General features: G+C 48.3%; 1 protein-coding gene across 11 annotated transcripts in view; it reads right to left on the minus strand.

Moving 5' to 3' along the window:
* Nucleotides 1-1924: 1924 nt before the first annotated feature.
* Nucleotides 1925-26040, minus strand: part of LOC140410506 (myelin transcription factor 1-like protein) — a 676895-nt gene continuing 652779 nt past the window's right edge. For 9 of the 11 annotated variants that reach the window (XM_072498671.1, XM_072498674.1, XM_072498670.1 and 6 more), the window contains 4 exons: nucleotides 23520-23623; nucleotides 21967-22005; nucleotides 20353-20496; nucleotides 1925-4307 (listed from right to left, as the gene is read on the minus strand). In XM_072498671.1, the coding sequence (XP_072354772.1) occupies nucleotides 4167-4307; nucleotides 20353-20496; nucleotides 21967-22005; nucleotides 23520-23623 (428 nt within the window). In that variant the 3' untranslated portion in view covers nucleotides 1925-4166. The remainder of the gene's footprint in view (nucleotides 4308-20352; nucleotides 20497-21966; nucleotides 22006-23519; nucleotides 23624-26040) is intronic. The other 2 variants (XM_072498676.1, XM_072498677.1) reach the window with 1 other exon arrangement.

Consider the following 26040-nt stretch of genomic DNA (forward strand, 5'->3'; position numbering starts at 1 on the left):
GTCACATTTGTCACACTTACAGCTGTACATTTCTACACTAGATGAAGCTTCACTTCCTCAGGTTTCTAGAAATGTTCAGACTTTGGTAGATATTTTTTGTCTTCAGATAAGCGATCACTTCAACTTTTTAAATAAACAAGTTAACGTTAACATTTTATCTCCTTCTCTAAGACATTGTCACTCTGTTGTCTCCCATCTGCCTTTTAAAAATTTTAACTTGATCACTTACCTGCTCCCGTGAATCTTCTCTCAATTCCCGGGGCTCAACAAAGATGCATTTTCCAAATTTCTATTTAATTTGAATAACTGATGCAATTTGTCCAAATGCTGTCTTCTTTTCAAGTGATCCGCCAGCCCTGATCTTGACTGCCCCATTGTCTGCCAGCGAAGTCATCCCTCCTCAACGTCCTAGGTCCTGGCAGTGTCCAGTGTGATCTTGGTATTCCATCAAGCATCTCGAGCTCCCCATGCATCTGGTGTCTTGACTTCCCTGTTTTCCTCACTGTTGTATTGGTAGCCCACATCATGGCTCTTTACATAAAAAAAAATGAAAATTAAAAATATCAAATTAAAAAAATACTTGATTTTCCTTTGCACACTGAAGGTGCTTACTACTGACTTTATATTTTCATCAAAATTGAAAATCATGGCAACCAACTGAAAAGAAAATTGTCCAGTTAGGTTCTTGTCAGCAGCTTTTTATTTTGATGTCCTGTGCTGCTCCACCCAGCCCTCCTGTTCATCCTTCTCAGAGCTCTTGATTTCTTTTTTTGCCTCTCCAAGGAGAATAAATGGTTAAATGGTGAATTGGCTTGATGGAATTAATGGCCATTATCTTCATGTGAATGTTCATATATTTTAAAATCTCTGCTACATTTGTGTATAACTAATGCTGAATACAACATGGATATTATGGGTGACTTGATGAACACAATTATAATGTTCACATACAGGGCAATGAAACAATTTAAGGTAGCGAGGACTCATTGCAACATTCGTTAAGCATCTGGTTTAATTATCATAGTAACCAGCCTCCAATTGGTCTGGAAGTTGTCCATCATTTCTTCACCACTAACAGAATCATTACGCACATTATGTTCCATTACAGTATTTAAATGACAAGCTGGCACAATATAGAAAGTATTCTCAGTAAAGAATTTTTTAAAATTCGCGTTGGGATTGTCCCTCTTTCAGTTAAAGGGAAGGTTCACGGAGAAATGATAGACTCTCGCAGCCAGACTGTGATACAAGGCCACCAGAGATATCCAGACATTCTCATTTGGAGATTTATCTTTATTTAATTTTTTGAAAATTGCTCATGGAAATGGGCGTCACAACCTGGGCCAACATTTATTGCCTATCCCTAATTGCCCTTGAGGGGGAAGTTAAGAGTCAACCACATTGCTGTAGGTCTAGAGTCATGTGTATGCCAGACCAAGTAAGGACAGCAGATTTCCCTCCCGAAAGGACATTAGTAAACCAGTTGGGTTTTTAAGACAATTGACAATGGTTTTCATGGTCATCATTAGACTTTTAATTCCATACTTATTATTGAATTCAAATTTCACCATCTGCAAGTGGTGGGATTTGAACCTGGGTCCCCAGATCACTACTCTGTGTCTCTGGATTACTAGACCAGTGACAATTTGACTTCCCACTGAGAAGGCTGACTTCAAGTCAAGAGTAGTTTGCCATGATCCCATTTTCATTACAATTTAAAAAAAAAGAGCTATGGCTGGCCTTTAACTAATTTCTGTGTCCTCACATCTAACTCCTGGAGTTTTTTTAGAGGTAATATCAAGGGTGTAACTACCTGGAAGGCCAGTAGGCCCCAAGACTACACGATTGCATGCATAAGTGAGGTCCATGCCTGATCAGGTCTGACATACAAAAGTATGACAATAAGAGGGCAGAGTTCATGAAATACTTATTATATTAGCTGAATATTTATTTGCCACAGCTGCCAGTACATACAATAAAGTTAAAATGTTAACACTGATCAGAGAACCACTGTGCTACAAATGTGGCAACACAATTTTATTTATAGTAAGATGTGTCAACATCCAGCATGACAAAATTGTACAAAGTTCACAATTTAAAAATGAATCATCACAGCAAATTGTGATTTCACACATTTATAGCAAAATTAAAATGCCAACAAATCCATGCTGTGTTGTACAAAAATAAATCAAACTTCAGTTCCACAGAGAGCACAATAAATAGTTTATACAAAATCCTGTCTTAATAAATGAATATCACTTAAATTAACTTAGAAATGAATATGAACAATAAGTTATTATAAATAAACTCTGACGAATCTGCAATAATTCTTATGAAATGTTAGCATTCTAATATGTGACACGTCTGTGTTCACTATGTCGGAGTCACAGGTACGTTTTGATTTGATATTATGTACCAACATTAGATGAGCAGCAGATTTGTGCTTAAAATCCCTTTTCCATTTACATAGGTGAGAACAGTAATAATCCAAAAGTCAAACTAGCTCTTACTCTATTAAAAGCATTACTATATTGGCATAGAAGCTGCAGACACAATGCAGTGGAAAAAAAGGCATATGCAATCAATGAAGAACAAAGCCCTAAAAGAGGCTAGGGCAAGTATATATGTATATATATGGCATAAGGTGAAAGACAAGCACCTTGCTTTAGCTCTCAAAAAGGCAATTCTGAACATGGCAGCTACAACTAATAGCACAACAGAATTGGGCACCGTGCAGGCTCAATGCCGCACAGACCCAGAGTAATTACAGAATCTTTTCCCAGCTAGTTAAGAATTTGTCCATTGGGAAAACTTTGCAAGTTTTGCACAAGGACTATGAATAAAGTGCTGCTGGGATTATGTATTCACATTGAACATTGAATCATATTTCCTGTTATGACAGCATTGTACCCAATAGTTTCCATTATGGCTATCGCCGCAATGGTGGCCACGCAGGCTTCCGTGTTTCATTTGTTCAGATTCATGCGACTTGTGTCTTGTGACTGATGACATCAGCAATTGCACACCTTATTACACTGTGGATATAGGACAAGGTAAGTGCAAATTATAACTGGCAGGTTTCTAGGGACAGTGACCCTGTAATTTCCAGTCAGATGAAATTATTAATAAGGTATAAAACCCATACTTCCTTCTACAGAGACCCATTGTACAGATTAACATGTACTGTAAACTTCAAGACAAATTAACTTCACAGAAAGTGTGCTGTGGCATTCAGTGGCCGTCCTATGTTCATTGAAGTGCATTGCTGTAAGCATCTTATGGCCTAGAAGGCTGCTGAAGTCACAACACCAATCAGTGCAGTGTGTAAGTAATCTTTCTGTCAAGTTATCTTGTCTTGGAGCTTAGCCCTGGGTCCTCACTTGTTCTTTGTACCATGAACCCCCACTGGTCTTATTTAACAAGGAGTAATGCAAGATAGTGAGGACATAGGGCTAATTTGCCAAACATTAAACTAAAACAATCTTAAAGCTACTCATTATCTCAATCACTGTTCTAAAATCCCAAAACAATAATTTCATTTGAGTGTCCCCACCTAATTGTAATCCTTTTAAAACTAAAGCGCATAATATTTTTAAAGCGTTGTTCAAAACTAGAGCATTTTCGCTACCAATCCTTGTCTATTAAACAATATGCACATAATTCAGTTTTTTTAATTCTGTAAAACACAATCTCCCATATGAGACACAAAATCAGAGTATCCAAGTGATAGCGATACATAGTCAGATCATAGCTCACATGCTCCCAAGCTTTCTGTTATCTGTCAAATTCAATTTGTAACATTAAATTCTTCCCTTTTTGTAAAGCATTTGAAAGAATTCATATCCTATTCATTTTTTTGTTCCGTCAACCATTCAAGAGTATACACTCAAAAAAAAGTGCATACGTTGGCAGCTATAAACATTACATGGCATTTTACACTATGTCATCTCATATGAAAACGTACAAAATGTGAATGTTTTTAAAAACTATATATTAAATGCAATTACTATTTTCAAAGCAGGACATAAAATCATTATGAAGTCTCCTACGCATAACACCTTTTGTAACAGAAATAAAGTTTTGATATTCAACACTGTCTGGTAAATTAGAGCAGCAAAAACGTGAGGCATCCTAGCAAGATCTCTCTTTAAACCATGAAGAGGTCCTTAGACCTGAATTCCTTTTACAGCTTGCTTTATGTTTTCCAGCAGGGCCTTGTTTTCCGGGCTCTGATATCGATCTTGATTTGTGTACATGTCCGTTAATGTCGTCACATAGGCATCAAAATTCTGTTCATTTATTGGATCCTACAGAATGAGAGATACAACTGTCAGGCATCTTCTGAAAAAAAATGCTTTTGTGCAACAATTATGAATAATTTTTACGAAAGTATTGCACACCATTGTGCTTGTACAGCACAACACCTTGCATTTAGATGACACTGGAGGTAATATACACAATAAACAATCTCTAATAAGTAGTGCAACTTCATCCTTTGCTGATTAGTTAAATTTTCAGCCAGTCTAATTAATTTATCTCAACAGTAAAATATCAAACCAAATTATGTTTCATTCCTATATGCTCAATTTTAAAATGCCAGTTTATCTTTATAGGCAATGATGCACTTGTATCTCTTTTCTGTTTGCCAATTTAAACATGTCGTCAAATTGCAGCATAGCTATGAGAGAAATACAAAGTAAGGATTCCATGGTAAAAGATAGTGAAGCTTTCTAACAAACAATAGATCAGGAAACAATAAAAGTTGCTTGCATCATTATTGATTCTTTAGATTTATATTTTGTATTCAGCAAGCTACGTGTTGCCCATGCTGGGGAGTACTTTTTAATTTTCCTGGTTATGTCAGGTTAATATCAGGTGAAATGGACCTTTACTTTGACATCAGAAGAACACCCCATCGTATCAGTGTGACATTTTAATTCCCTACATTCAAATTGCTTGTGATTGCCAATGTTTCTGACATAGTGTCAAATAATTGAAAAATGTTGTGCCATGCACCCACGCAAGACTGCTCAAACTAACTTAATTTAGGACTCAAACTACTGTGAGAAAAGTGACTTTTAGTATATCAATCTGAGTTAGATTGAAACTTAGGTTCCAGAGGCAAAAGGACAATACACTGATGCATTGTTCAGTTGGTTGAACGGCTGGTTCGTGAGGCAGAGCAATGTCAACTGTACAGGTTCAATTCCTGTAATGGCTGAGGTTATCCATGAAGGCCCCGCCTTCTCAGCCTTGCCCCTCGTCTGAGGTTTGGTGACCCACCAGTCAGCTCTCTCTCAAAAATGGAGAGCAGTCAATGGTCCTCGGGTCTATGACGACTTTCTTACCCACTCCCTACTCAGTGGAACATAAATTATATACTTTTTAGCAAGGATAAAACAGGTTCCGAAGTGAGTAACTAAGCAGTATAGACCAGGAATATTCATATCTACACTGAGTTTACTATGCTCAACTATTTAATGGTGGGAGAAACTCGAACTGACCTGAGTGAGTTTAGTACACAGAGGAAATTCAAGTTTAACTTTGAGAAGACTGTATCCTGACAACAGTGAAAAACATTTGATAACACAACCATTTCCATGTAGTAACCTTCAGCTTTTTTAACTCCTTAAGGCACTTATTTAAAGGGCATAACATGTCCATTAAGATAGTGAATTCGTAATAAAGAGAGACACATTTAGTTACTACTACTGCATGATTTACAGGTTTAATTCTTTAACAATATGAAATTAGACCTTAGAAAACTAGACATTTAATGTGCAGCCATCAGCCCTGTATTCAAGTGGTACTTTGAGTTTTCAAAGAAAACGAGCAAAATGATGGGCTGAATCTTATGCTGGCGGGATTTTTCAGTCCCGCCGAAATCAATTTACACCCTCGCTCCTCTCATAACCGGGCCACAAAATTCCTCCCCATCTCTGAGGTTATCCACTTTGGATTGAGATAGACAAATCAGAATATAGTGAGTGAGAGGAGCTCTGGAGGAGCAAATGTTTCTGGATTTCCATGTATGCAAATTGCTAAAAGCTAACACAAGAGCGAATACTGCAGATGCTGGAAATCTGTAATAAGAACAATCAATTAATGCTGGAAAAACTCAGCAGGTTAGGGAGCATCTGTGGAGAGATGGGCTAGATTTTCATTCTACCTGTGGGCATCAGGAAATTTCCTGGCTTGGCCTGCCTACCTTGGAGAAACTGTCTAGAAGGTCAGCAACGTGGAAGAGGGGGGGGGCGCGGAGATGATAACTGGGGCCAGCCTGCCACCCGGAAAGAGTCTGTAGGCAGCCACAGGGGATGCCAGGTGCCAAGACGGGCTGGTTAAAATGCCTGACTCATGCGTTGCAATTTCATTCCAGTTACAAGGAAATTGATAAAAAAGACAACTCTCTAGCCATCAGAGTGGCTACACCTCTTAATCCACACATACTCGTCTTGCCCCATCCATGCCGCCTCATTTTCCACTAACCTCCCCCCAATGTTGGCCATGCCCTCCATGCCAACCTATGACCCCTCTATCCAACCCCACTGACCACTCATAACCTCCCATGCCAACCCATGCCCCGCTACCCATCCCCATGGCCCCTACACACTCCATGCCCAGTTTTGGCACTTCTTCGTCCATTCAACAGGACCAACAGACCCTCTAGTCACATTAGCATGTGTGCAAAATCTTGTTAAAAATGAATCATTCATTTATAACCCTATGAAATTGTCAATAATCCATGCCTTTAAAGTCTCAATAACAGAAACTACAAGCACTTAACATCTCTTTAATTTTGTAAATACTGTGCAGGATACCTTCAACAGCACCTTCCAAGCACATGAGGCCTACCACCTAGAAGGACAAGGGCAGTAGCTGCATGGGAACACCACCTTAAACTTCCCCTCCAAGCCATACACCATCTTTTTAAAAATTTAGAATACTCAATTAATTTTTATCCATTTAAGGGGCAATTTAGCGTGGCCATTCCACCTACCCTGCACATCTTTTTTGGCTATGGGGGCGAAACCCACGCAAACACGGGGAGAATGTGCAAACTCCACACGGACAGGGACCCAGAGCCGGGATCGAACTTGGGACCTCGGTGCCATGAGGCTGCAGTGCTAACCACTACACCACCGTGCTGCCCTTCGCCACACACCACCTTGAGTTGGAACTACACAAATGTTCCTTCACTGTTGCTGGATCAAAATCTTGGAACTCCATTCTTAACAACATTGTGGGTATACCAAAACACATTGCCTGCAGCAGTTCAAGAAGGCCACTCATCTCCATCTTCTCAAGGGCAATTAGGGGTGGGTAATAAATGCTTGTCAAGCCAGCAACATCGCATCCCATGAACAATTGTTAAAAATCAAGGAGCAAGAGCTGTGAAGAATCAATGCTTTCCCTTGGGCACATATAAATGTATAATGAGGCTTGGCTCAGAGTCCAGACATCTATTAGTCTGTTGAAACAGCTGCTATTGAGACTTTAAAGATCTGAATGTTTGACACTTTTATAGGGTTGTAGTAAATGCATTTTTTTTAAAGTAGAAGTTTATGAATGAATGGGCTTTATTTTAAAAGCTTTCCCACACATGCCTTCATTGCTCCTGTATATGGGTTGAATGCGCTAGCAATGCCATAACCTGGCACTGTGGACATGAGGGACTATGGAAAATGGATAGAGGTGCATAGCTTGGTTTGGGGTAGGATGGGATGGGGGAGGGGGGGGGGGGGAGAGAGGGGCATGAGTAATACATTTTGAACATGTTTTTAAAAAAGTTCCCTTATTCAGACTATGATTCAGGACACCTCTCAAGGGCTGTGAACCATGACTCTTTGAAATGCTGGCCTAACTCCTGGAAATTGCAGGGGACTAGCCCTGCTGTTGGGATGGCCTGGTCGCGAGGGCAGGGTGCAGGCTTGTGACCCACACCCTTAGCCCATGCAGGTGAAAATTGTGAATGCCAGGAATAGGGTTGTGAATCCCAGAATTGGATCCCAGCCACCATTTTTAAAGGTCCGTTGAATCTCCTTGGCTCCATGAAAATCCAGCCCAATGTTTCAGGTTCCAATGAAAGGTCGAAAAGTTAACTCTGTTTCTCTCCACAGATGCTGCCTGATCTGCTGCGATTTTCCAGCATTTTTGTTCTTATACTGATAGCTAACACACTACATAAAATAATCAAAAACGCTAATGGTCAAAAATGCTAACGGTCTCAAAGGGTTCAAAATACAAGAAGTGAAGAAGTGATGTTTCAATTGTGCATAGCCTTGCTTCAGACTTGAGCATCAAACCTCAGGGAGGAAACACTAATTCCATGTTTAGCAGGAACATGGGCTTGGCGCTGATCTGTCATAAATAAATGATTTGTTGCAGAAAATAATCTAAGCCAAAGTTACACCTCAGGAAGGATATATTGGCCTCGGAGGAGGTCCAGCGCAAATTCACCAGATATATGTCAAGGATTGAACGTCCAACTATGAGGACAGATTGTATAAGCTTGGCTTGTGTTGGTTTGAATTTACAAGATTGAGGAGCCATGTATAGAAGGTATTTAAAAATCAATAAGCGAGTCAATCAAGTAGGTACAGAGAAAATATTTCCTCTGGGAAATCCAGAGCCATCTTACGAGAGAGCATAATCGAGGGTGGCACGATGACGCAGTGCTGCCTCACGGCGTCGAGGACTCGGGTTCGATCCCAGCCCCGGATCACGTTCCTTGTAAATTTGAACATTCAACCCGTGTCTGTTTGGTCTCACCCCCACAACCCAAAAAGATGTGCAGGAAAGGTTAATTGACCACGCTACATTGTCCCTTAATTGGAAAAAAAGAATGGGGTACCGCGGGCATAATCTTAAAGGTACAGCTGGCCATTTGCAAATGAAATCAGGAAGCAATTTTCCTCATGGCAGGTAGTGGAAATCTGGAACTTGTAACCCTACCTGTGGATGTTGGGAGATTGATAGGCTTGTATTAGGGAAAGATATTAAGTGATATTGAACAAAGGTGGGTAAATGGAGCAGAAATATGGATCAACCATGATAGAATGGAATGGTAGGATGAGCTTGAGGGACTGAATTTCCTCCTCATGTTCATAATTGTCATTAACCCTTTGTAACCTTTCTGGACTATATCATAGCATAATCTGGATCTCATTTTTTAGAATATCAATGTTCGACGTTCACACTGAATTTATGAATTGAACAAGAAACAACAAAGACTAATTTGAGCCTGGGAGTTGCATCTGAACATCTTTCCAAGTGAGGTAATATTTTGTGCTTTTACTGTTGGTTAAATTGAAAAATCTTCGTAGACTTGGCATTTTATAAGAACTTCAAAACTTAAAACTCTGTGGCAATTGTAAAATGCGGAAGAATGTAAGATCATAACAGAAGTGTGGCTTCAAATGTATTTGCCACATCACATTTGTTCTTTCAGTTGTGAGCACCGTGTACAACCTGCTCTATCCTAACCCCAGATGAAAAAGATGCTCCTGTTTTTTATCTACCTAAAAGGTAGCTCAAATCAAACTCCAGCACAGTGACCTGGGGCGAAATTCTCCGTTATCGGCGGAAACTCCGCCGATCGGCGCAAAAAACGGCGCTAATCCCACTTGCGTCACGTCATAAAAATGGGCCGATAGTCTGCGGCCCGAAATGGGCTAGCAGCGACGTAACGGGATCCGCGCTTGCGCAGTGGTTCACGCCGTGCAGCGTCATACGCGCTGCACGGCGTGACGGCTCATAAGGCCGCGCAGCTCCCCCCCACCCGACCGGAACACCCGACCGCAACACCCGACTTGATGGCTGGCCGTCGCTCAGCCCCGAGGTTCGAGTCACGCGATGTGGAGGCGCTCCTGGATGCTGTGGAGCAGAGGAGGGACGCCCTGTATCCCGGGCACGGCCGCAGAGTTGCCCCACGCCACAGCCGGCGTCTGTGGAGGGAGGTGGCAGAGGCCGTCACCGCTGTGGCCCTAACACCACGGACAGGCACCCAGTGCCACAAGAAGGTGAACGACCTTGTCAGAGCAGGCAGGGTGAGCCTCCCCCATATCTCCCCCTCCCCATATCCCCCCTCCCCATATCCCCCATATCCCCCCTCCCCCATATCCCCCTCCCCCATATCCCCCATATCCCCCCTCCCCCATATCCCCCCTCCCCCATATCTCCCCTCCCCATATCCCCCCTCCCCCATATCCCCATATCCCCCCTCCCCCATATCCCCCCTCCCCATACCCCCCTCCCCCATATCCCCCATATCCCCCTCCCCCATATCCCCCCTCCCCCATATCCCCCCCTCCCCCATATCCCCCCCTCCCCCATATCCCCCCTCCCCATATCCCCCCTCCCCATATCCCCCCTCCCTCATATCCCCCTCCCCCATATCCCCCCTCCCCCATATCCCCCCTCCCCCATATCCCCCCTCCCCCATATCCCCCCTCCCCCATACCCCCCTCCCCATATCCCCCCTCCCCCATATCCCCCCTCCCCCATATCCCCATATCCCCCCTCCCCCATATCCCCCCCTCCCCCATATCCCCCCCTCCCCCATATCCCCCCTCCCCCATATCCCCAAGTGAATCCAGCCCTAACCTTAACCTCTGCAATGCACGCGCAACCGATGGCGTGCATTCATATACCTGCCTAACACTGTTGCCTTTTACCCCTGCCACCACCCCCCCCCCCACAGGAGAAGCGCGCACACAACAATAGGGAGCATGTGAGGACTGGAGGAGGGCCCGCTGATGAGAGGCCACTGACCGTACACGAGGAAAGGGCCCTGGAACTGGCTGGCGGACCTGAGGACCGGGAGGTTGCTGATGCAGAGGTCGGGGCCCCACGAGCAAGTGAGCCACCAACAGCCCGTCCCCATATCCCCCCTCTCCTATATCCCCCTCCCCCGTATCACCTGATCACTGCCTGATGTCTAACCATGCATGCTTCATTATGTATCGCAGGACCAAACGTCCAGGCACCCATCCCCGCAGATGCAGACCGCCCGCAGGATGCCCCTCGGAGACCACAGGAGACGGAGAGACCCGCACCCTCCAGCATGCGACGCCCGCAGGATGCCCCTCGGAGACCACGGGAGACGGAGAGACCCGCACCCTCCAGCATGCGACGCCCGCAGGATGCCCCTCGGAGACCACGGGAGACGGAGAGACCCGCACCCTCCAGCATGCGACGCCCGCAGGATGCCCCTCGGAGACCACGGGAGACGGAGAGACCCGCACCCTCCAGCATGCGACGCCCGCAGGATGCCCCTCGCACACCACGGGAGACGGAGAGACCTGGAGCAACAGGGAGACGACACCCCTGTCACGTGCGGGAGCGACCACCCAGCGATGAGGGGGGCAGCCACAGGCCCCTGTTACATCCGAGCCAGGACACCACTACCCAGGACACCACTATCCAGGACACCCCTACACGGGACACCACTACCCAGGACACCCCTACCCGGGACAGCACTACCCGGGACACCACTACCCAGGACACCCCTACCCGGGACAGCACTACCCGGGACAGCACTACCCGGGACAGCACTACCCAGGACACCCCTACCCGGGACAGCACTACCCGGGACAGCACTACCCGGGACAGCACTACCCAGGACACCCCTACCCGGGAAGACGAAATACCGGACAGTGGCTCAGAGTGGATGGGTGGAGACGAACCCCCACTCCAAAGTGCCATGGACTCAGAGTGGGACGAAGAGCACGACACAACGCCACTGCTGTCACCAACACCCTCCACCATCGCAGAAACACTCACCACGGTTGGGCACTTTAGTGATGAGGTGTCTGGTACACTCACTGGTGCGCACAACACAGCCGTCCCGGTACAGCAGGTGGAGGTAGGAGCAGCAGAGGGACCGGGCGGTCGGAGGGCAGCCCAGGCCAAGCGAACATCTGCCGCCCAGATGGATCCCGGGTTCCTGCAGTTACCACACCCACACATAGATCCGATGCAACCACCGACACGGAGACGAGCGAATAGGGTGACGGGTGGCTTGCGGCGGCTGCGGTCGCAGGTGGAGGAGTCCACCCGCGTCCAGGAGCTGGGAGTGGTCCCGGTCATGCGTGCCACCCAGGCTGACACCGCACGGGTGGCGTCCGCGGTGGAGGCAATGGGTGCGACGGTGTCAGACATGGGGAACGGTTTGCGAGGCCTGGGGCCTTCCGTGCAGGCGGCGTCTGTGGCCCAGGAAATGGCTGCCCTCTCACAGGAGGCCATGAGCCAGTGCCAGCGCCAGATGGCAGAGGCGCTCAACGCCATAGCCCAGTCTCAGCAGGCCATGGCCCAGTCTCAGCAGGCCATGGCCCAGTCTCAGCAGGCCATAGCCCAGTCTCTGCAGGCCATGGCCCAGTCTCTGCAGGCCATGGCCCAGTCTCAGCAGGCCATAGCCCAGTCTCTGCAGGCCATGGCCCAGTCTCTGCAGGCCATGGACCAGTCTCAGCGGGCCATCGCTGAGGGCATCGGCGCCAGTGGCCATGTGCGAGCTGGCGTCGCACTGTCGCAGACAGGGTTCGACAATCCCCTGGGCTCCATGGCTGCAAACCTGCAGACCCCTGTCGATACCAGCACGGGCCTCCAGGACTGGCAGCGCCAGATGTCGGGGGCGCGTCGGATGGCCAGTCCGTTCGCATCCCCCACCCATGTAGAGGCCTGGGGGCCATCGGGCACCCCGAGGGAGGAGGAGGTGGTGTGGTCCGTCCCGGCTCCCTCTGTAGGGGAGGTCCCGGTACACCGCGACACCTCGGACTCCCCCCCTTCCGTCCCAGGTGCATCGGGTGGGCAATGGGCAGGACAGGCTGGCAGCTCGCCATCCCAGTCGCCCGGGCCGCAGCCTGGCCCATCTAGGCCAGGACGCCTCAGGAAACGGCCGCCAAAGGGATCCGGTGTCAGAGGGCAGGAATCACAGGAGTCCACCTCCAGTTCTGCTGTACCGTCTGGGGAACCACGTAGACGTAGTCAAAGGGCCCGTAAGGCCAAACAATTAGACACTGAGTAAGTTGGCACGGGTGCAGGGCACAGATGAGTTTTAGGGGCTAGGGCACGTGCATGAACTCCTTTGGTTAGTAAAGTCAATGTTACACCTACCGAAGCTGCCTTTGTGCTCTGTCCAAAGTGTGCGGGCGTGTCATGTACGTTGAGCGCAAGTATGTGTGTGACGGGTGGTCTTACCTCAGCCCCAGGTGAGTCTGCCCCCTTCCCCCTGGGCCGCCATCAACATCCCCCGGGCAGAGGACGGGACCGTGCGCTGCAGTGTCACAGCCGCATGCAGGGATGGTCCGGGTGGATGGTGGTACTGTGGCCATGGGTCAGACATAGTCCAACGATGTAGAGCCAGGAGCTCATCGGAGGCGGGTTGTCATCATCCTCCATGGCCTGCGATAGACACGCGTCCACCCGCAACTGGGTGAGCCCGGCCCGTTGTGCCGCCGGTGGATCGGCAATTGGGGGTGGGGGGGTGGTGTGCATGCGGGTGGGGTGTGTGGGGTTGGGGAGGGGGGTGAGGGTGCTGGGTGGGTGGATGGGTGGGGGGTGTGGGTGGTCGGCTGTTGTCATGGTGTGCGGTCTGTGGCCATACTACCCGATTCCCACGCCCATCTAGTCAGTGAAGCGGGCGGCTATCAGTCTGTCCCGTGCCCGCTGGGCCAGCCGGTAACGGTGGACAGCCACCCGACTGTGTCTACCCCGTCTGCCCTGACCATTGCCCCCATCCCCCTCATCTGGGAGGACTGGGCCTCTTCCTGCTGCTCCTCCACTCCGCCCTCCTCTGCCTGCGGCACATCGCCCCTCTGCTGGGCTATGTTGTGCAGGACGCAGCACACCACAATGATGCGGCCGACCCTATCTGACCGATACTGGAGGGCGCCCCCAGAGAGGTCCAGGCACCTGAAATGCATCTTCAGCACGCCAAAGCACCTCTCGATCACTCCCCTTGTCGCTACATGGGCATCATTGTAGCGGTTCTCCGCCTCATTGCGTGGCCTCCGTATAGGCGTCATCAGCCACGATCGCAATGGGTAGCCCCTGTCGCCCAGCAACCAGCCCCTCAGCCGGGGATGGCGTCCCTCGTACATGCCGGGGATGGATGACCGCGACAACACGAATGAGTCGTGTACACTGCCTGGGTGACGGGCGCAGACGTGCAGGATCATCATGCGGTGGTCGCAGACCACCTGTACGTTCATTGAATAGGTCCCCTTCCTATTAGTGAACACGGCCCTGTTCTCTGCAGGTGGCCGCACGGCGACGTGCATCCCATCGATCGCGCCCTGGACCATGGGGAACCCGGCAACGGCAGAGAAGCCCACGGCCCGGGCATCTTGGCTGGCCCGGTCCACGGGGAAGCGGATGTAGCGGTGCGCCATGGCATAAAGGGCATCTGTCACTGCCCCGATGCACCGATGTCTGCGATATGCCGGACAGGTCCCCACTCGGTGCCTGGAATGACCCCGTTGCATAAAAGTTCAGGGCCACCGTAACCTTGACGGACACGGGGAGAGGGTGTCCCCCGCCAGTGCCACGCGGTGACAGGTGTGCCAGCAGGTGGCAGATGTGTGCCACGGTTTCCCGGCTCATCCGGAGTCTCCTCCTGCATTCCCGGTCCGTGAGGTCCTGGTATGACTGCCGGGGCCGGTACACACGGGGCGCCCTCGGGTGCCTCCGTTGCCGTGGGGCCACGACGTCCTCCTCCCCCTCCTCGTCCTGTCGGGCAGGTGTCCCTCCAGCCTGGGCGGCTGCCGCCTGCCCCTCTGCGGCAGCCTGCGCCGCCTCTCTGGCACGCTCCTCCTCCTCCTCCTCCTCATCCAGGGCAACATAGACATGAGCGGCTGCCACCACGGCGGCCAACATCGCTGGATGGTCTGAAAACATGACGGCCTGGTGGGGGGGAGGGGAACGACGACATGTCATCATTGCCCATATCCCCTCCTCCCCCCAGCCAGGTGGCATGGACCGCATGGGTCCAACTGTTGGAGGCTGGCACCTGGCCAGGTGGACCAACTCATTTGCCCTCCCATCACCCACCCCGGCACGGACCCCCTCCCCAACCCCCAACCTCCACCCCAGCACGGACCCCCCCCCAACCTCCACCCCGGCACGGACCCCCTCCCCAACCCCCAACCTCCACCCCAGCACGGACCCCCCCCCCAACCTCCACCCCGGCACGGACCCCCTCCCCAACCTCCACCCCGGCACGGACCCCCTCCCCAACCTCCACCCCAGCACGGACCCCCCCCCCAACCTCCACCCCGGCACGGACCCCCTCCCCAACCACCACCCCGGCACGGACCCCCTCCCCAACCCCCAACCTCCACCCCAGCACGGACCCCCCCCCCCAACCTCCACCCCGGCACGGACCCCCTCCCCAACCTCCACCCCGGCACGGACCCCCTCCCCAACCTCCACCCCAGCATGGACCCCCCCCCCAACCTCCACCCCGACATGGACCCCCTCCCCAACCTCCACCCCGGCACGGACCCCCTCCCCAACCCCCAACCTCCACCCCAGCACGGACCCCCCCCCCAACCTCCACCCCGGCACGGACCCCCTCCCCAACCTCCACCCCGGCACGGACCCCCTCCCCAACCTCCACCCCAGCACGGACCCCCCCCCCCCAACCTCCACCCCGGCACGGACCCCCTCCCCAACCTCCACCCCAGCACGGACCCCCTCCCCAACCCCCAACCTCCACCCCAGCACGGACCCCCCCCCCAACCTCCACCCCGGCACGGACCCCCTCCCCAACCTCCACCCCGGCATGGACCCCCTCCCCAACCTCCACCCCAGCACGGACCCCCCCCCCAACCTCCACCCCGACACGGACCCCCTCCCCACCTCCACCCCGGCACGGACCCCCTCCCCAACCCCCAACCTCCACCCCAGCACGGACCCCCCCCCCAACCTCCACACCGGCACGGACCCCCTCCCCAACCTCCACCCCGACACGGACCCCCCCCAACCTCCACCCCGACACGGACCCCCTCCCCAACCTCCACCCCGGCACAGACCCCCTCCCCAACCCCCAACCTCCACCCCAGCACGGACCCCCCCCAACCTCCACCCCGGCACGGACCCCCTCCACAACCCCCAACCTCCACCCCGGCACGGACCCCCTCCCAGCACTCCCCCGGAGCCCAGCCTACTCTAACCACCCCCCCCCCCCCCCCCCCCGCCGCACACACACACAAGCCGAGACACACCTCTACTCACGCAATCAGTCTGCGGCCACGCCATTTCCTGCCCAGAGCCAACCCCCCAGGCCGTCACTCACCTCCTCGCTGGTCGGCGTGAGCCTGGAGCACCGGGTCACGCCGATGAAAAGGAGGTTTGATTGACGTCGACGTGAACGGTCATCACGTCGACGGGACTTCGGCCCATCCGGAAGGGAGAATATCGGCAGGCCGAAAATCGGCTGCCTTGCGCAGACCCGTGACATTCTCCGCGGCAGCGGCGCCATTAACGCCCCGCCGTCTTTTCTCCCTTCGGAGACTTCGGCGGGGGCGGGGGCGGGATTCACGGCGGCCAACGGCCATTCTCCGACCCGGCGGGGGGTCGGAGAATGACGCCCCTGATCTCACATCTGAATCCACATCCTACATTTGTTCATTCTGGTCAGTACTCCTCCTTCGCATGATATCCATCCACGGCCTCACATGCCAACAGATAAGACTTCTAATGCTAATCACTAATAAATTAATTACTTCAAAATTAATAATTAATAAAAATTGAAAGTAATATTTTCACATTTTATTAAATATATAGTGATGGTTCAATATCAAAAAACCTCAGAGGCTGGATTCTCCATTCATTGGTGGGATTCTCCATTGCAACGGCAGTACCCCCACACCAGGGGATTTCCCGATGGCATGGGTGCGCACAATGGGAAACCCCATTGGCCAGCTGGCAGGACGGAGAATCCCGTCCCAGATATTTAGTCACTAAAATAAATAATACCTGTTATTCCAATGGGATATTTTGGGGCTCAAAATGAGGCTGTGTTAGTGAAATGTGTGGGCCTTATCTTAATTGTATATTTGTTTAAATGATGTCCTTTAAGACCATTACATTCTGAGCACCAATTGAAATAAGCACACTTGGGATCTTGATGCTTGTCCAGTTCAACTATACCTCTTATAGATTGGCAAATGTTAGTGTTATGTCGAAGATGTTTATTTTTTTCTTATTGTTCCATTTTCACCCCTCAGGCAGGAGTTATTTTTGCTGTGGACATGGCTAATTTTGGACTCACATCTTAAATTTTGCTGCTAAAGATTGTCTTTGATATTTCTGGTTTCTCTGGACACTTATGTGCACTGCACAAAGTGATATTGATGTGCATGCCTTACTGGTTTTCAAATGTGTTTAATGTTTCAATTGAGGAAGCGCTGTTCTACTGCAGAGTTGACATTTTGCTCCAGTATATTTCCACATGCCCACTCCTGCACTCTTAAATTCCATAGGACACAATTTTAGTTTTGGGCATATGACAGGCAGTTCCAAAGGCAAGCCTCACCTGGGGTGGCAGCAGGATAGTGGATATTTTTCTGGTCTCAGAAGGAGCACTCTACCCAAGGTGGCAGCAGCCAAATGCCACTCCCAGTGAGCTGAGACACATTCAGGTTTTCATGACTCCATTTTTTATATAGGTTATCGGAGGTAGGCCGATGTGGAGTTGAGGCCACAAGCAGATTATAGCATTATTGAATGATGCAGGCAAGCTCGAATGGCTCCTGCCCATAATTCATATGTTTGAATGTTTATGCATTGGTCAGTGCCGACCTTTGGAAATGATTGTGTTAAAAATCCAGTTGGCCCTATTTTAGCCTTTAGTGTCATACCTTTGGTTATTTTCTGAACCCATGCTTTGTCAGGGAACACGCGCCTGGTGGACATGCATATTCACTCGTCAGTTGTGCACTTCCATATGTTGTTGGGCATTCCCAATATGTACTACCTATCAGCCATGATCTTTGTTGGGACTGCAGATTCACACGATTACAACGGTAGCCATTATGGCTGGAAGGATGTGGCACAGACTCAATCTTAACCCTTAAAAACCTGAACGCAGGTGACCAGAATTAAGTGACAGAAAGTACATTCTGAACCAACGTTTTTCTTATTTTGGTATACCCAATAAATTTTGCAACAGCATTTGGGTGAAAGTTTAAATGGAATTTACATTTTTAAACATTTCTATCTGATTATATGTCCCTACTTGTGTAGGTCTCTACAGTCCCATTGTCTTCTTTGAAGTCCTTTGTGACCTCTGGGATCTTTTCCAGTTAGGTAGGGGAGGATCAGCCCTAGCATGAATAACACCGAGCCAAATGAAATGCAAGCCTCCAAGTCAGGGAAAATGTAGCAGTAACCAAGAAGGTGGGCAGGAGTTACCGCGCAATCTGCCGCAAAACACACGGAGGCAGGAAGGGGCCCTCTATTGGGCGGCTGCTGGATCGTCCAGTCCCGCCATTGTCAACAGGGTTTCCCTTTGAGTGCACTCCTTGCCGCTGTGAGGTTTGTGGCGGTGGCGTACCATCAGCAGGAACGGAAGATCTTGCCGGTGTGAATGGCCAGAAAGTTCTAGCTGACATCTGTAGCCACAGAGAAAAGGCACGACAAAGACATGAATGGTGCATCAAAATAATTACAATCAGGGGCGGGATTCTCCGACCCCCCGACGGGTCAGAGAATCGCCGGGGGCTGGCGTGAATCCTGCCCCCGCCGTGTCCCGAAGTTTCCGCCACCAGAGATTCGGCGGGGGCGGGAACCCCGCGATGGGCCGAAGTCCCGCTGCTGGAATGCCTGTCCCGCCAGCGTGGATTAAACCATCTTTTGAACGGCGGGACAAGGCGGCGCGGTTGGGCTTCATGGTCCTGGGGGAGGCGCGGGGTGATCTGGCCCTGGGGGGTGCCCCCACGGTGGCCTGGCCCGCGATCGGGGCCCACCGATCCGCGGGCGGGCCTGGGCCGTGGGGGCACTCTTTTTCTTCCGCCTTCGCCATGGTCTTCACTATGGCGGAGACGGAAGAGACCCCCTCCCCTGCGCATGCGCGGGGATGACGTCAGCAGTCGCTGATGCTCCCGCGCATGCATGGACCCGCGTCGCCCGGCGACGACCTTTCGGCCCCGGCTGGCATGGCGCCAAAGGCCTTTCCTGCCAGCCAGCGGAGTGGAAACCGCTCCGGCGCGGGCCTAGCCCCTCAAGGTGAGAGTTTGGCCCTAAAGGTGCGGAGACTTCCGCACCTTTGGGGCGGCCCGATGCCGGAGTGGTTTCCGCCACTCCATCGTACCGGGACCCCCCGCCCCGCCGGGTAGGGGAGAATCCCGCCCCAGTTGTTTTTCTGCTCAGAGACATTTGAATGAATCCGTTATGAAACCATGACCGTTACTAATGAGCAGGTTACTTACCTGCGGGCAACTTGACCCTTTCATACCATTTTCAGTTTTTAGAAATATATCTAGCGTACCCAATTGTTTTTTTCCAATTAAGGGTCAATTTAGCGTGGCCAATTCACCTACCCTGCACATCTTTTTTGGGTTGTGTGGGTGAGACCCTTGCAGACACGGGATGAATGTGCAAACTTCACACAGACAGTGACCCGGGGCCGGGATTGAACCTGGGTCCTTGGCGCCATGAGGCATCAGTGCTAACCACTGCGCCAACCATTTTCAATTTTAACCTGAAGTGTTCTCTGGGCAAAAACAGGTGGGGGGGCACATTAATTTATGGAGATTAGGCTCCTATTGCATTAAAATAATCCCAGTTGCACTTCTGCTGCAACCTGATTGCAGATACCCTATGGCTTTCCCATCAGATGAGGCAGGTCTGCGGACTGAAGCATTCCACGGGGAGTGCAAAACTTTCATTTATGACACCAGGAGGCGCACAAGGTAAATTGTGGTCTCCGATACCTGGTTACCCCTCTTCAACCCTTGAAAACTTCCCAAAATATCCTGCACCAGCTCTTTACCTTGCTGCCAGATCTTCCCATGCTGTCTGTCGGTCAGTCAGTCTTGCCCACTTCTTACCAAAAGCAGGAAGTGGCCTGAAGGCATTTAAATGAGGCATGGAGGCTAAAATGCTCCAGCCCAGCATTTCATACTTGTCTCACCGAAAACCTGTTTGGGGTTTAAATCACCCCATTATCCCTGAGAAAAAGGCTCTTTCTCTGGCATATAAGAATTCTTATGGATGTATTGCTTTGTTGAATTTAAACACATTGGACAAGATATTGCTGCAAGACACACTTGAATAATCTGTAAAAAGATTGAGTTCTGTCATGCCATAATTTTGATAAATGTATATGAATATTTGTATTTTAGCCATTACCATGTGTGGTAATTGGATGTTGGCCAAGCTATGGATCAGAGACTGACTGAGATTGGCCAACTCGTGCAGAAGGGACTCATTCTGTTGTTCAATTGCTTTGTTTTCTTCTTCTATCGTTTTTAAGTTATTTTCCATAGTTGTGATCTGCAAAACGAAGCATACAACACCAATTTGTAACTTTAAAAGTTAAAGCATACAACGCCAATTGCTAATCCTAAAGGTAACGCACATATTATCATTTAGGAATCGTAAGGATAAAGCATACAAAACCACTTACAAATCGTAAAAAGAAAGTATCCAATACCAGTTATCTAATCCCCCAAAATATAGTTACAAATCCAAAAGTAAAATGTGCAGTGCGAATAAGTAATTTGGAAAGTAACGTGTACAATATCAATTCTGAAAGAAAGGTAGGGAAAAGTTCCATACCAAATTCAGATGCCAAAGGCCTTGAAATTCTGAAGATTAGTGTATGAATGCTTTGCATGCTCTTTTACAATTCCTTTACTGTGAATTATTATACACCTTCATTAGAATTGTGAATAAAGGAATTGCATGTAAATGTATTAAATGCTCATATGCTAATTTTTATACAGTGTAGGCCAACGTGAATTGAATCTTGGGTTAATTCATAAGTTCTTGACTTGTTTTCGTGTGTGGAGTGACCGGTCATTTAAAAACTGCTCTTCCATAGCCTGGAAATAAGTGTTGGCAATATTAACCCCTCGCTATGACATTCCTCTGTCCAATATTCTATCAGTTGCATTAATCCACTTGCAATAAAAAGATTAATGCCCATGCTAAGATAATAGTCAAAGGAACATCATACGTACATGTTAAATGTTGATCTGCTAATATCACCAACAGTAATTTCAAAGCTTGTGTCTATGCCAGCTTTGTGAAAATCAGGCCATCAGCTTCCCAACATAAGAGTACTAACGTGCGCGCCTGTGGCTGGAGCCTAATTATTAATTAGTGGTCCAATGGAAGAGTTTCAATTTCAGATAGTTTAGTAGTGGAATTTAATCAATGATAATTTGGCAGCTCGAGCATCCCATTCATCATTATCCAATGTTTTGATGTATCTACTTTGTCTGGCAATGCTGATGGGCTGATAATACTGCATCCAGTCCCAGGTTGTACAGAAATAGTAACTCATTTGTTTTTCTATGAAATACAGTAAGGGGGAGTGGCGGGGTGGGTGGGGAGTGGGTTGGTTGGGGAAGGGATGGTTGGAGAATTGTGAATGTACATCATTGTTTGTTGGTGGCCTGGGAAGTTTTGTACATTGAAGATTATCCTAACCACTGAGAAGTTCTTTATTCCTTGTAAATTCAAAAAACCCACCTTTCCTTCTTTTTAGCAGATTTTCTAAATATTGATAAGAATATGCATTTGGTGCAGGTTTGGTAATTCACTAAACTGCTGAGTGGTAGTAAGTGGGTTCACATCTGGTGATCTCAGCCAGGTAACTGTGAGAATTGCAGAGCAAAGGCCAGCAGATGCTTCCCCACCGGCTCAGACTTAAAACGCCATCATGCAAGTCAACCTGGGACACTCCGGAAGAGCTCTGAGTAGCCTGTTACAAAGTGGCAAAGACAGCAGATCACCTACCCCCCTCTCAGCCAGGGATTGATGCATGGTGTGGGGGACCTAAAGAAGGGAAAATATAAATGAATAAATGTTTTCTATCATAGAATATTCAAGAAATTTACTATAGAGAATTTAATCTGAAGAGTACTTTGAGACTCCTGTTTTGGCTACAACACTTCATCACACATAGTTCCACAGTATGCAACATGAACAATACAATATGATTGTGAGTGAGCTTTATTGTGACTTGGGGACTAAATATGCAAGGAGACAATTTAATGGGAATGGTAGTAGTGTTCACTTGTGCTAATCCACTGAACTACTGATGATGTAGTTATGCTGTCCCTTTTATGTCACTGTGAAGCAGATTCCCCTTTTCAGCAACACTAAAGTGACAGTATGTAGCGCACAATGACTTACGAGAGAGACGAATAGAGATGAAGTCGATGGGGCTGATCCGCAGGCATTCCGGGGCGATCCTGAGCTCCATAGTCCTTTAAGCACGCTTAATAAATTATGGAGCTCAGGATCGCCCCGGAATGCCTGCGGATCAGCCCCATCGACTTCATCTCTATTCGTCTCTCTCGTAAGTCATTGTGCGCTACAATTTATTAAGCGTGACTTGTTCCCCGCAGTTCAGCAACAGACTGGAGCGGCGGGGAGAAGCCCGGGTTCTTATACTCCGCCTTCAGGGCGGAGCTAGGGGTCAACAGCCAACTAGGACCCGGGATCTGTCAGCCAATAGCATCACGGCTTCACAGTCCCACATGACCCCTAATACATACTACCCCACAGTATAACACTCAGGCCAGGCTCTGACCTGATGTGATCACTTCAGCGACCCTAATTCTTATTACTTCGGTTTGTCACCCCATTAGTTTAGTTCCAGCGCGGAGTCATACTGGGTTTAAAAAGGGCTCTGTTGCTTTTGTTGACTCTATTGAGCAGTTAGAAAAAATAAACTTGGGCAATAGTTTATAAAGCTAATGCTCCTAATCATATTGCCAAAACATCGGAAGGTTAACCGGCCAGGAGCAGAGTTCCGTCCTGGACCCAGGAAGTGGAGTGCAGTGCAGTTCAGGTGTTGCTAGTTTCAATCACACTTTGCAGTGACCATTTCAGTCCACTAACCTGTGGAGTTACCACAGCATATGTCAGTGTATAAATAGGTCAAATTACTGATACACTTCTGGTGTATCAGTAATATGGATAATATTGTAATATTGCCAACAAACCAGTGGCAGTAGGCAGGAACTGACGCCAGATTTTTAACCAGATTCCTAGTTCTGCCTCTGGTCTGTGCATGATTTTTTCAGACCATTTCAATTCACTTTGGCAGGGGCTGGATATCATTAGTTGGGGGTGCACTTATGGACTCTGGTTATTTGGAACTCCAAGATTGTGGGAGATGGGCGGGGAGGAATGGGTTCATGATGGAGGCACAGAAAACTGGACCTGATTTAATTATTTGCTAGATAAGTTTTATATTAAATATAATACACAGCACCTTTCACCAGAAGGGCTGGATGACTTTCTGGACATACACACAACGCTGAATTTTTTAGACATGCTACCTGGGTTCTAAGCTTGATCATGTCTGCTTCCACCTGGGAATTAGATTCATTTAATTCTTTAATTTCTTCATCCAGCTGCTTGATTTCTTCATCGTTCTCTATACCTGAGGAATAAAAATGTAAAAATTCACAGATAATTATTGAATTATTCAAATATAGTTCAGAATTTAAATCTTACTCACAAATGTTGACTGCAGATATAATCCAACAAACAAAATAAAAACATCAATCTGCAATTTCTTTTTTAATCTTATCAACTTGATGCTCACTTGTGTGTAGGAAAGTGCTAATATTGACCAAAATGTTTTGCAATCTTAATAGACAATAGACAATAGAACATTACAGCGCAGTACAGGCCCTTCGGCCCTCGATGTTGCGCCGACCTGTGAAACCACTCTAAAGCCCATCTACACTATTCCAGTATCATCCATATGTTTATCCAAGAATCATTTAAATGCCCTTAATGTTGGTGAGTCCACTACTGTTGCAGGCAGGGCATTCCACGCCCCTACTACTCTCTGAGTAAAGAACCTACCTCTGACATCTGTCCTATATCTATCTCCCCTCAATTTAAAGTTATGTCCCCTCGTGCTAGCCATCACCATCCAAGGAAAAAGGCTCTCACTGTCCACCCTATCTAATCCTCTGATCAACTTGTATGCCTCTATTAAGTCCCCTCTTAACCCTTATTACGGAGTAAATAGACCAGCAACTTCAGGCATCTGCATGAACAGACTGATTCCAGGGATGGACCAGACTGATTCCAGGGAAGGCGGGACTGTCATATGAGGAGAGATTGACTAGGTTAGGATTGTTCTCGCTGGAGTTCAGAAGAATGAGGGGGGAATCCCATAGAGACTTATAAAATTCTAACAGGACTAGACAAGGACGATGTTCCCAATGGTGGGCATGTCTAGAACCAGGGGTCACAGTCTGAGGATTCAGGGTAAACCATTTCGGACAGAGATGAGAAGGCATTTCTTCACCCAAAGGCTGATGAGCATGTGGAATTCATTACTGCAGGAAATAATTGATGCTAAAACATTGAATATATTCAAGAGGAGGCTAGATATAGTACTTGGGGAGAATGGGATCAAAGACTATGGAGAAAAAGCAGGATTAGGCTATTAAGTTGGATGATCAGCCATGATCGGGATAAATGGCGGAGCACGCTGGAAGGGCCAAAACGTCTCCTCCTGCTCCTACCTTCGGTGTCTCTATGAGGAGTAAGTGAATTTTTAACAGTGCATTAAGTGGCAAATAGTGACATTGAAAATTCAATTTTATAAATTTGGAGTATATTCCTTCAGAACTTCATCAGTGTTAGACACTTTTCTGCTGATCATTTTATCCAGCTCTCACGTAATACTGTTTATGTTTCCCAATATTAATTTGTTTTCTGTACATCATTTAAATCTAATTGATACTTCTTTCCATATACTTAGAGGTAAGACTCCGTAGGCAACATTGTAACTCACACAAAACCTTCTTGCGCAGTTACAATTGTGCACTGAGTGCCTCAGTGAGGACTCTTCAATTTGATTCCCCAATAGCCTAGGTTTAAAAAAAAATCATTTCCAGGATGTGGGCGTAATTGGCGAGGCCAGTATTTATTGCCCATTCCTAATTCTCCTTGAGAAGATGATGGTGAAACGTGATCTCTCTGCGAGAATTGCATTTCCTGATTCTCATGAGATTTTCCGCCCATGCCATCGATCCTGCAGACGGCGAGTGCAGGCTCAAGATCACACCAAAAATATTCATTGAGAACTCTGCTCACATCTTCAGCGTCAGCGCATAAGTTACCACGTACATCTCTGATAGGCTCATACTTTCCTTAGTAATTCTCTTGCCTATCTTGCACTGGGAAAACATCTTTGGGTTTTCTTTGATTTTACCTGCCAATATATTTTTCTATCCTCTCTTTGCTTTCCTTATCATCTTTTTTACTTCAGCCCTGTACTCTCTATACTCCTCTTGGCTTTCTGCAGTTTAAGGTTTTTGTGACTGTTATAAGCTTTCCTTTTCTGCTTTATCTTACCATGTATGCTTCTAGGTAACCAGGGGTTCAAGACATGGCAGTACTTCTCTTTTGCCTTGTGGAGACATGTCAACACTGTGCTTGTAGAATCCCACTTTTGAGTGCCTCCCACTGATCTGTCACTGACTTCCCTTGAAGTAGTTCTAAACAGTCCACTTTCGTCAGGTCACCTTTCAGCTTTGTAAAATTTATCTGCCTCACTGTGTCCTCTTCTCTGGTACAGTAAGCGTTGATATGGCTTTTTATCAATTGTCTTTTGGAAATCCAAGCGTACATCTACTGGTTCTCCTTTACCAACCTTAAATGTTACTTTGTCTCACAACTCTAATAGATTAGTTAAGCACAATTTCCCTTTCATAAAGCCATGTTGGCTCTGCCTGATCGCATTGTGATTTTCTGCTATGACCTCCTTAATAATGGATTTTTGCACTTTCCCTAATACAGGAATTAGACTAACTGGCCTATAGTTTCCTGCTTTCT

The sequence above is a fragment of the Scyliorhinus torazame genome, chromosome 4, assembly GCF_047496885.1.
Source record: "Scyliorhinus torazame isolate Kashiwa2021f chromosome 4, sScyTor2.1, whole genome shotgun sequence".
Classification (NCBI taxonomy): Eukaryota; Metazoa; Chordata; class Chondrichthyes; order Carcharhiniformes; family Scyliorhinidae; genus Scyliorhinus; species Scyliorhinus torazame.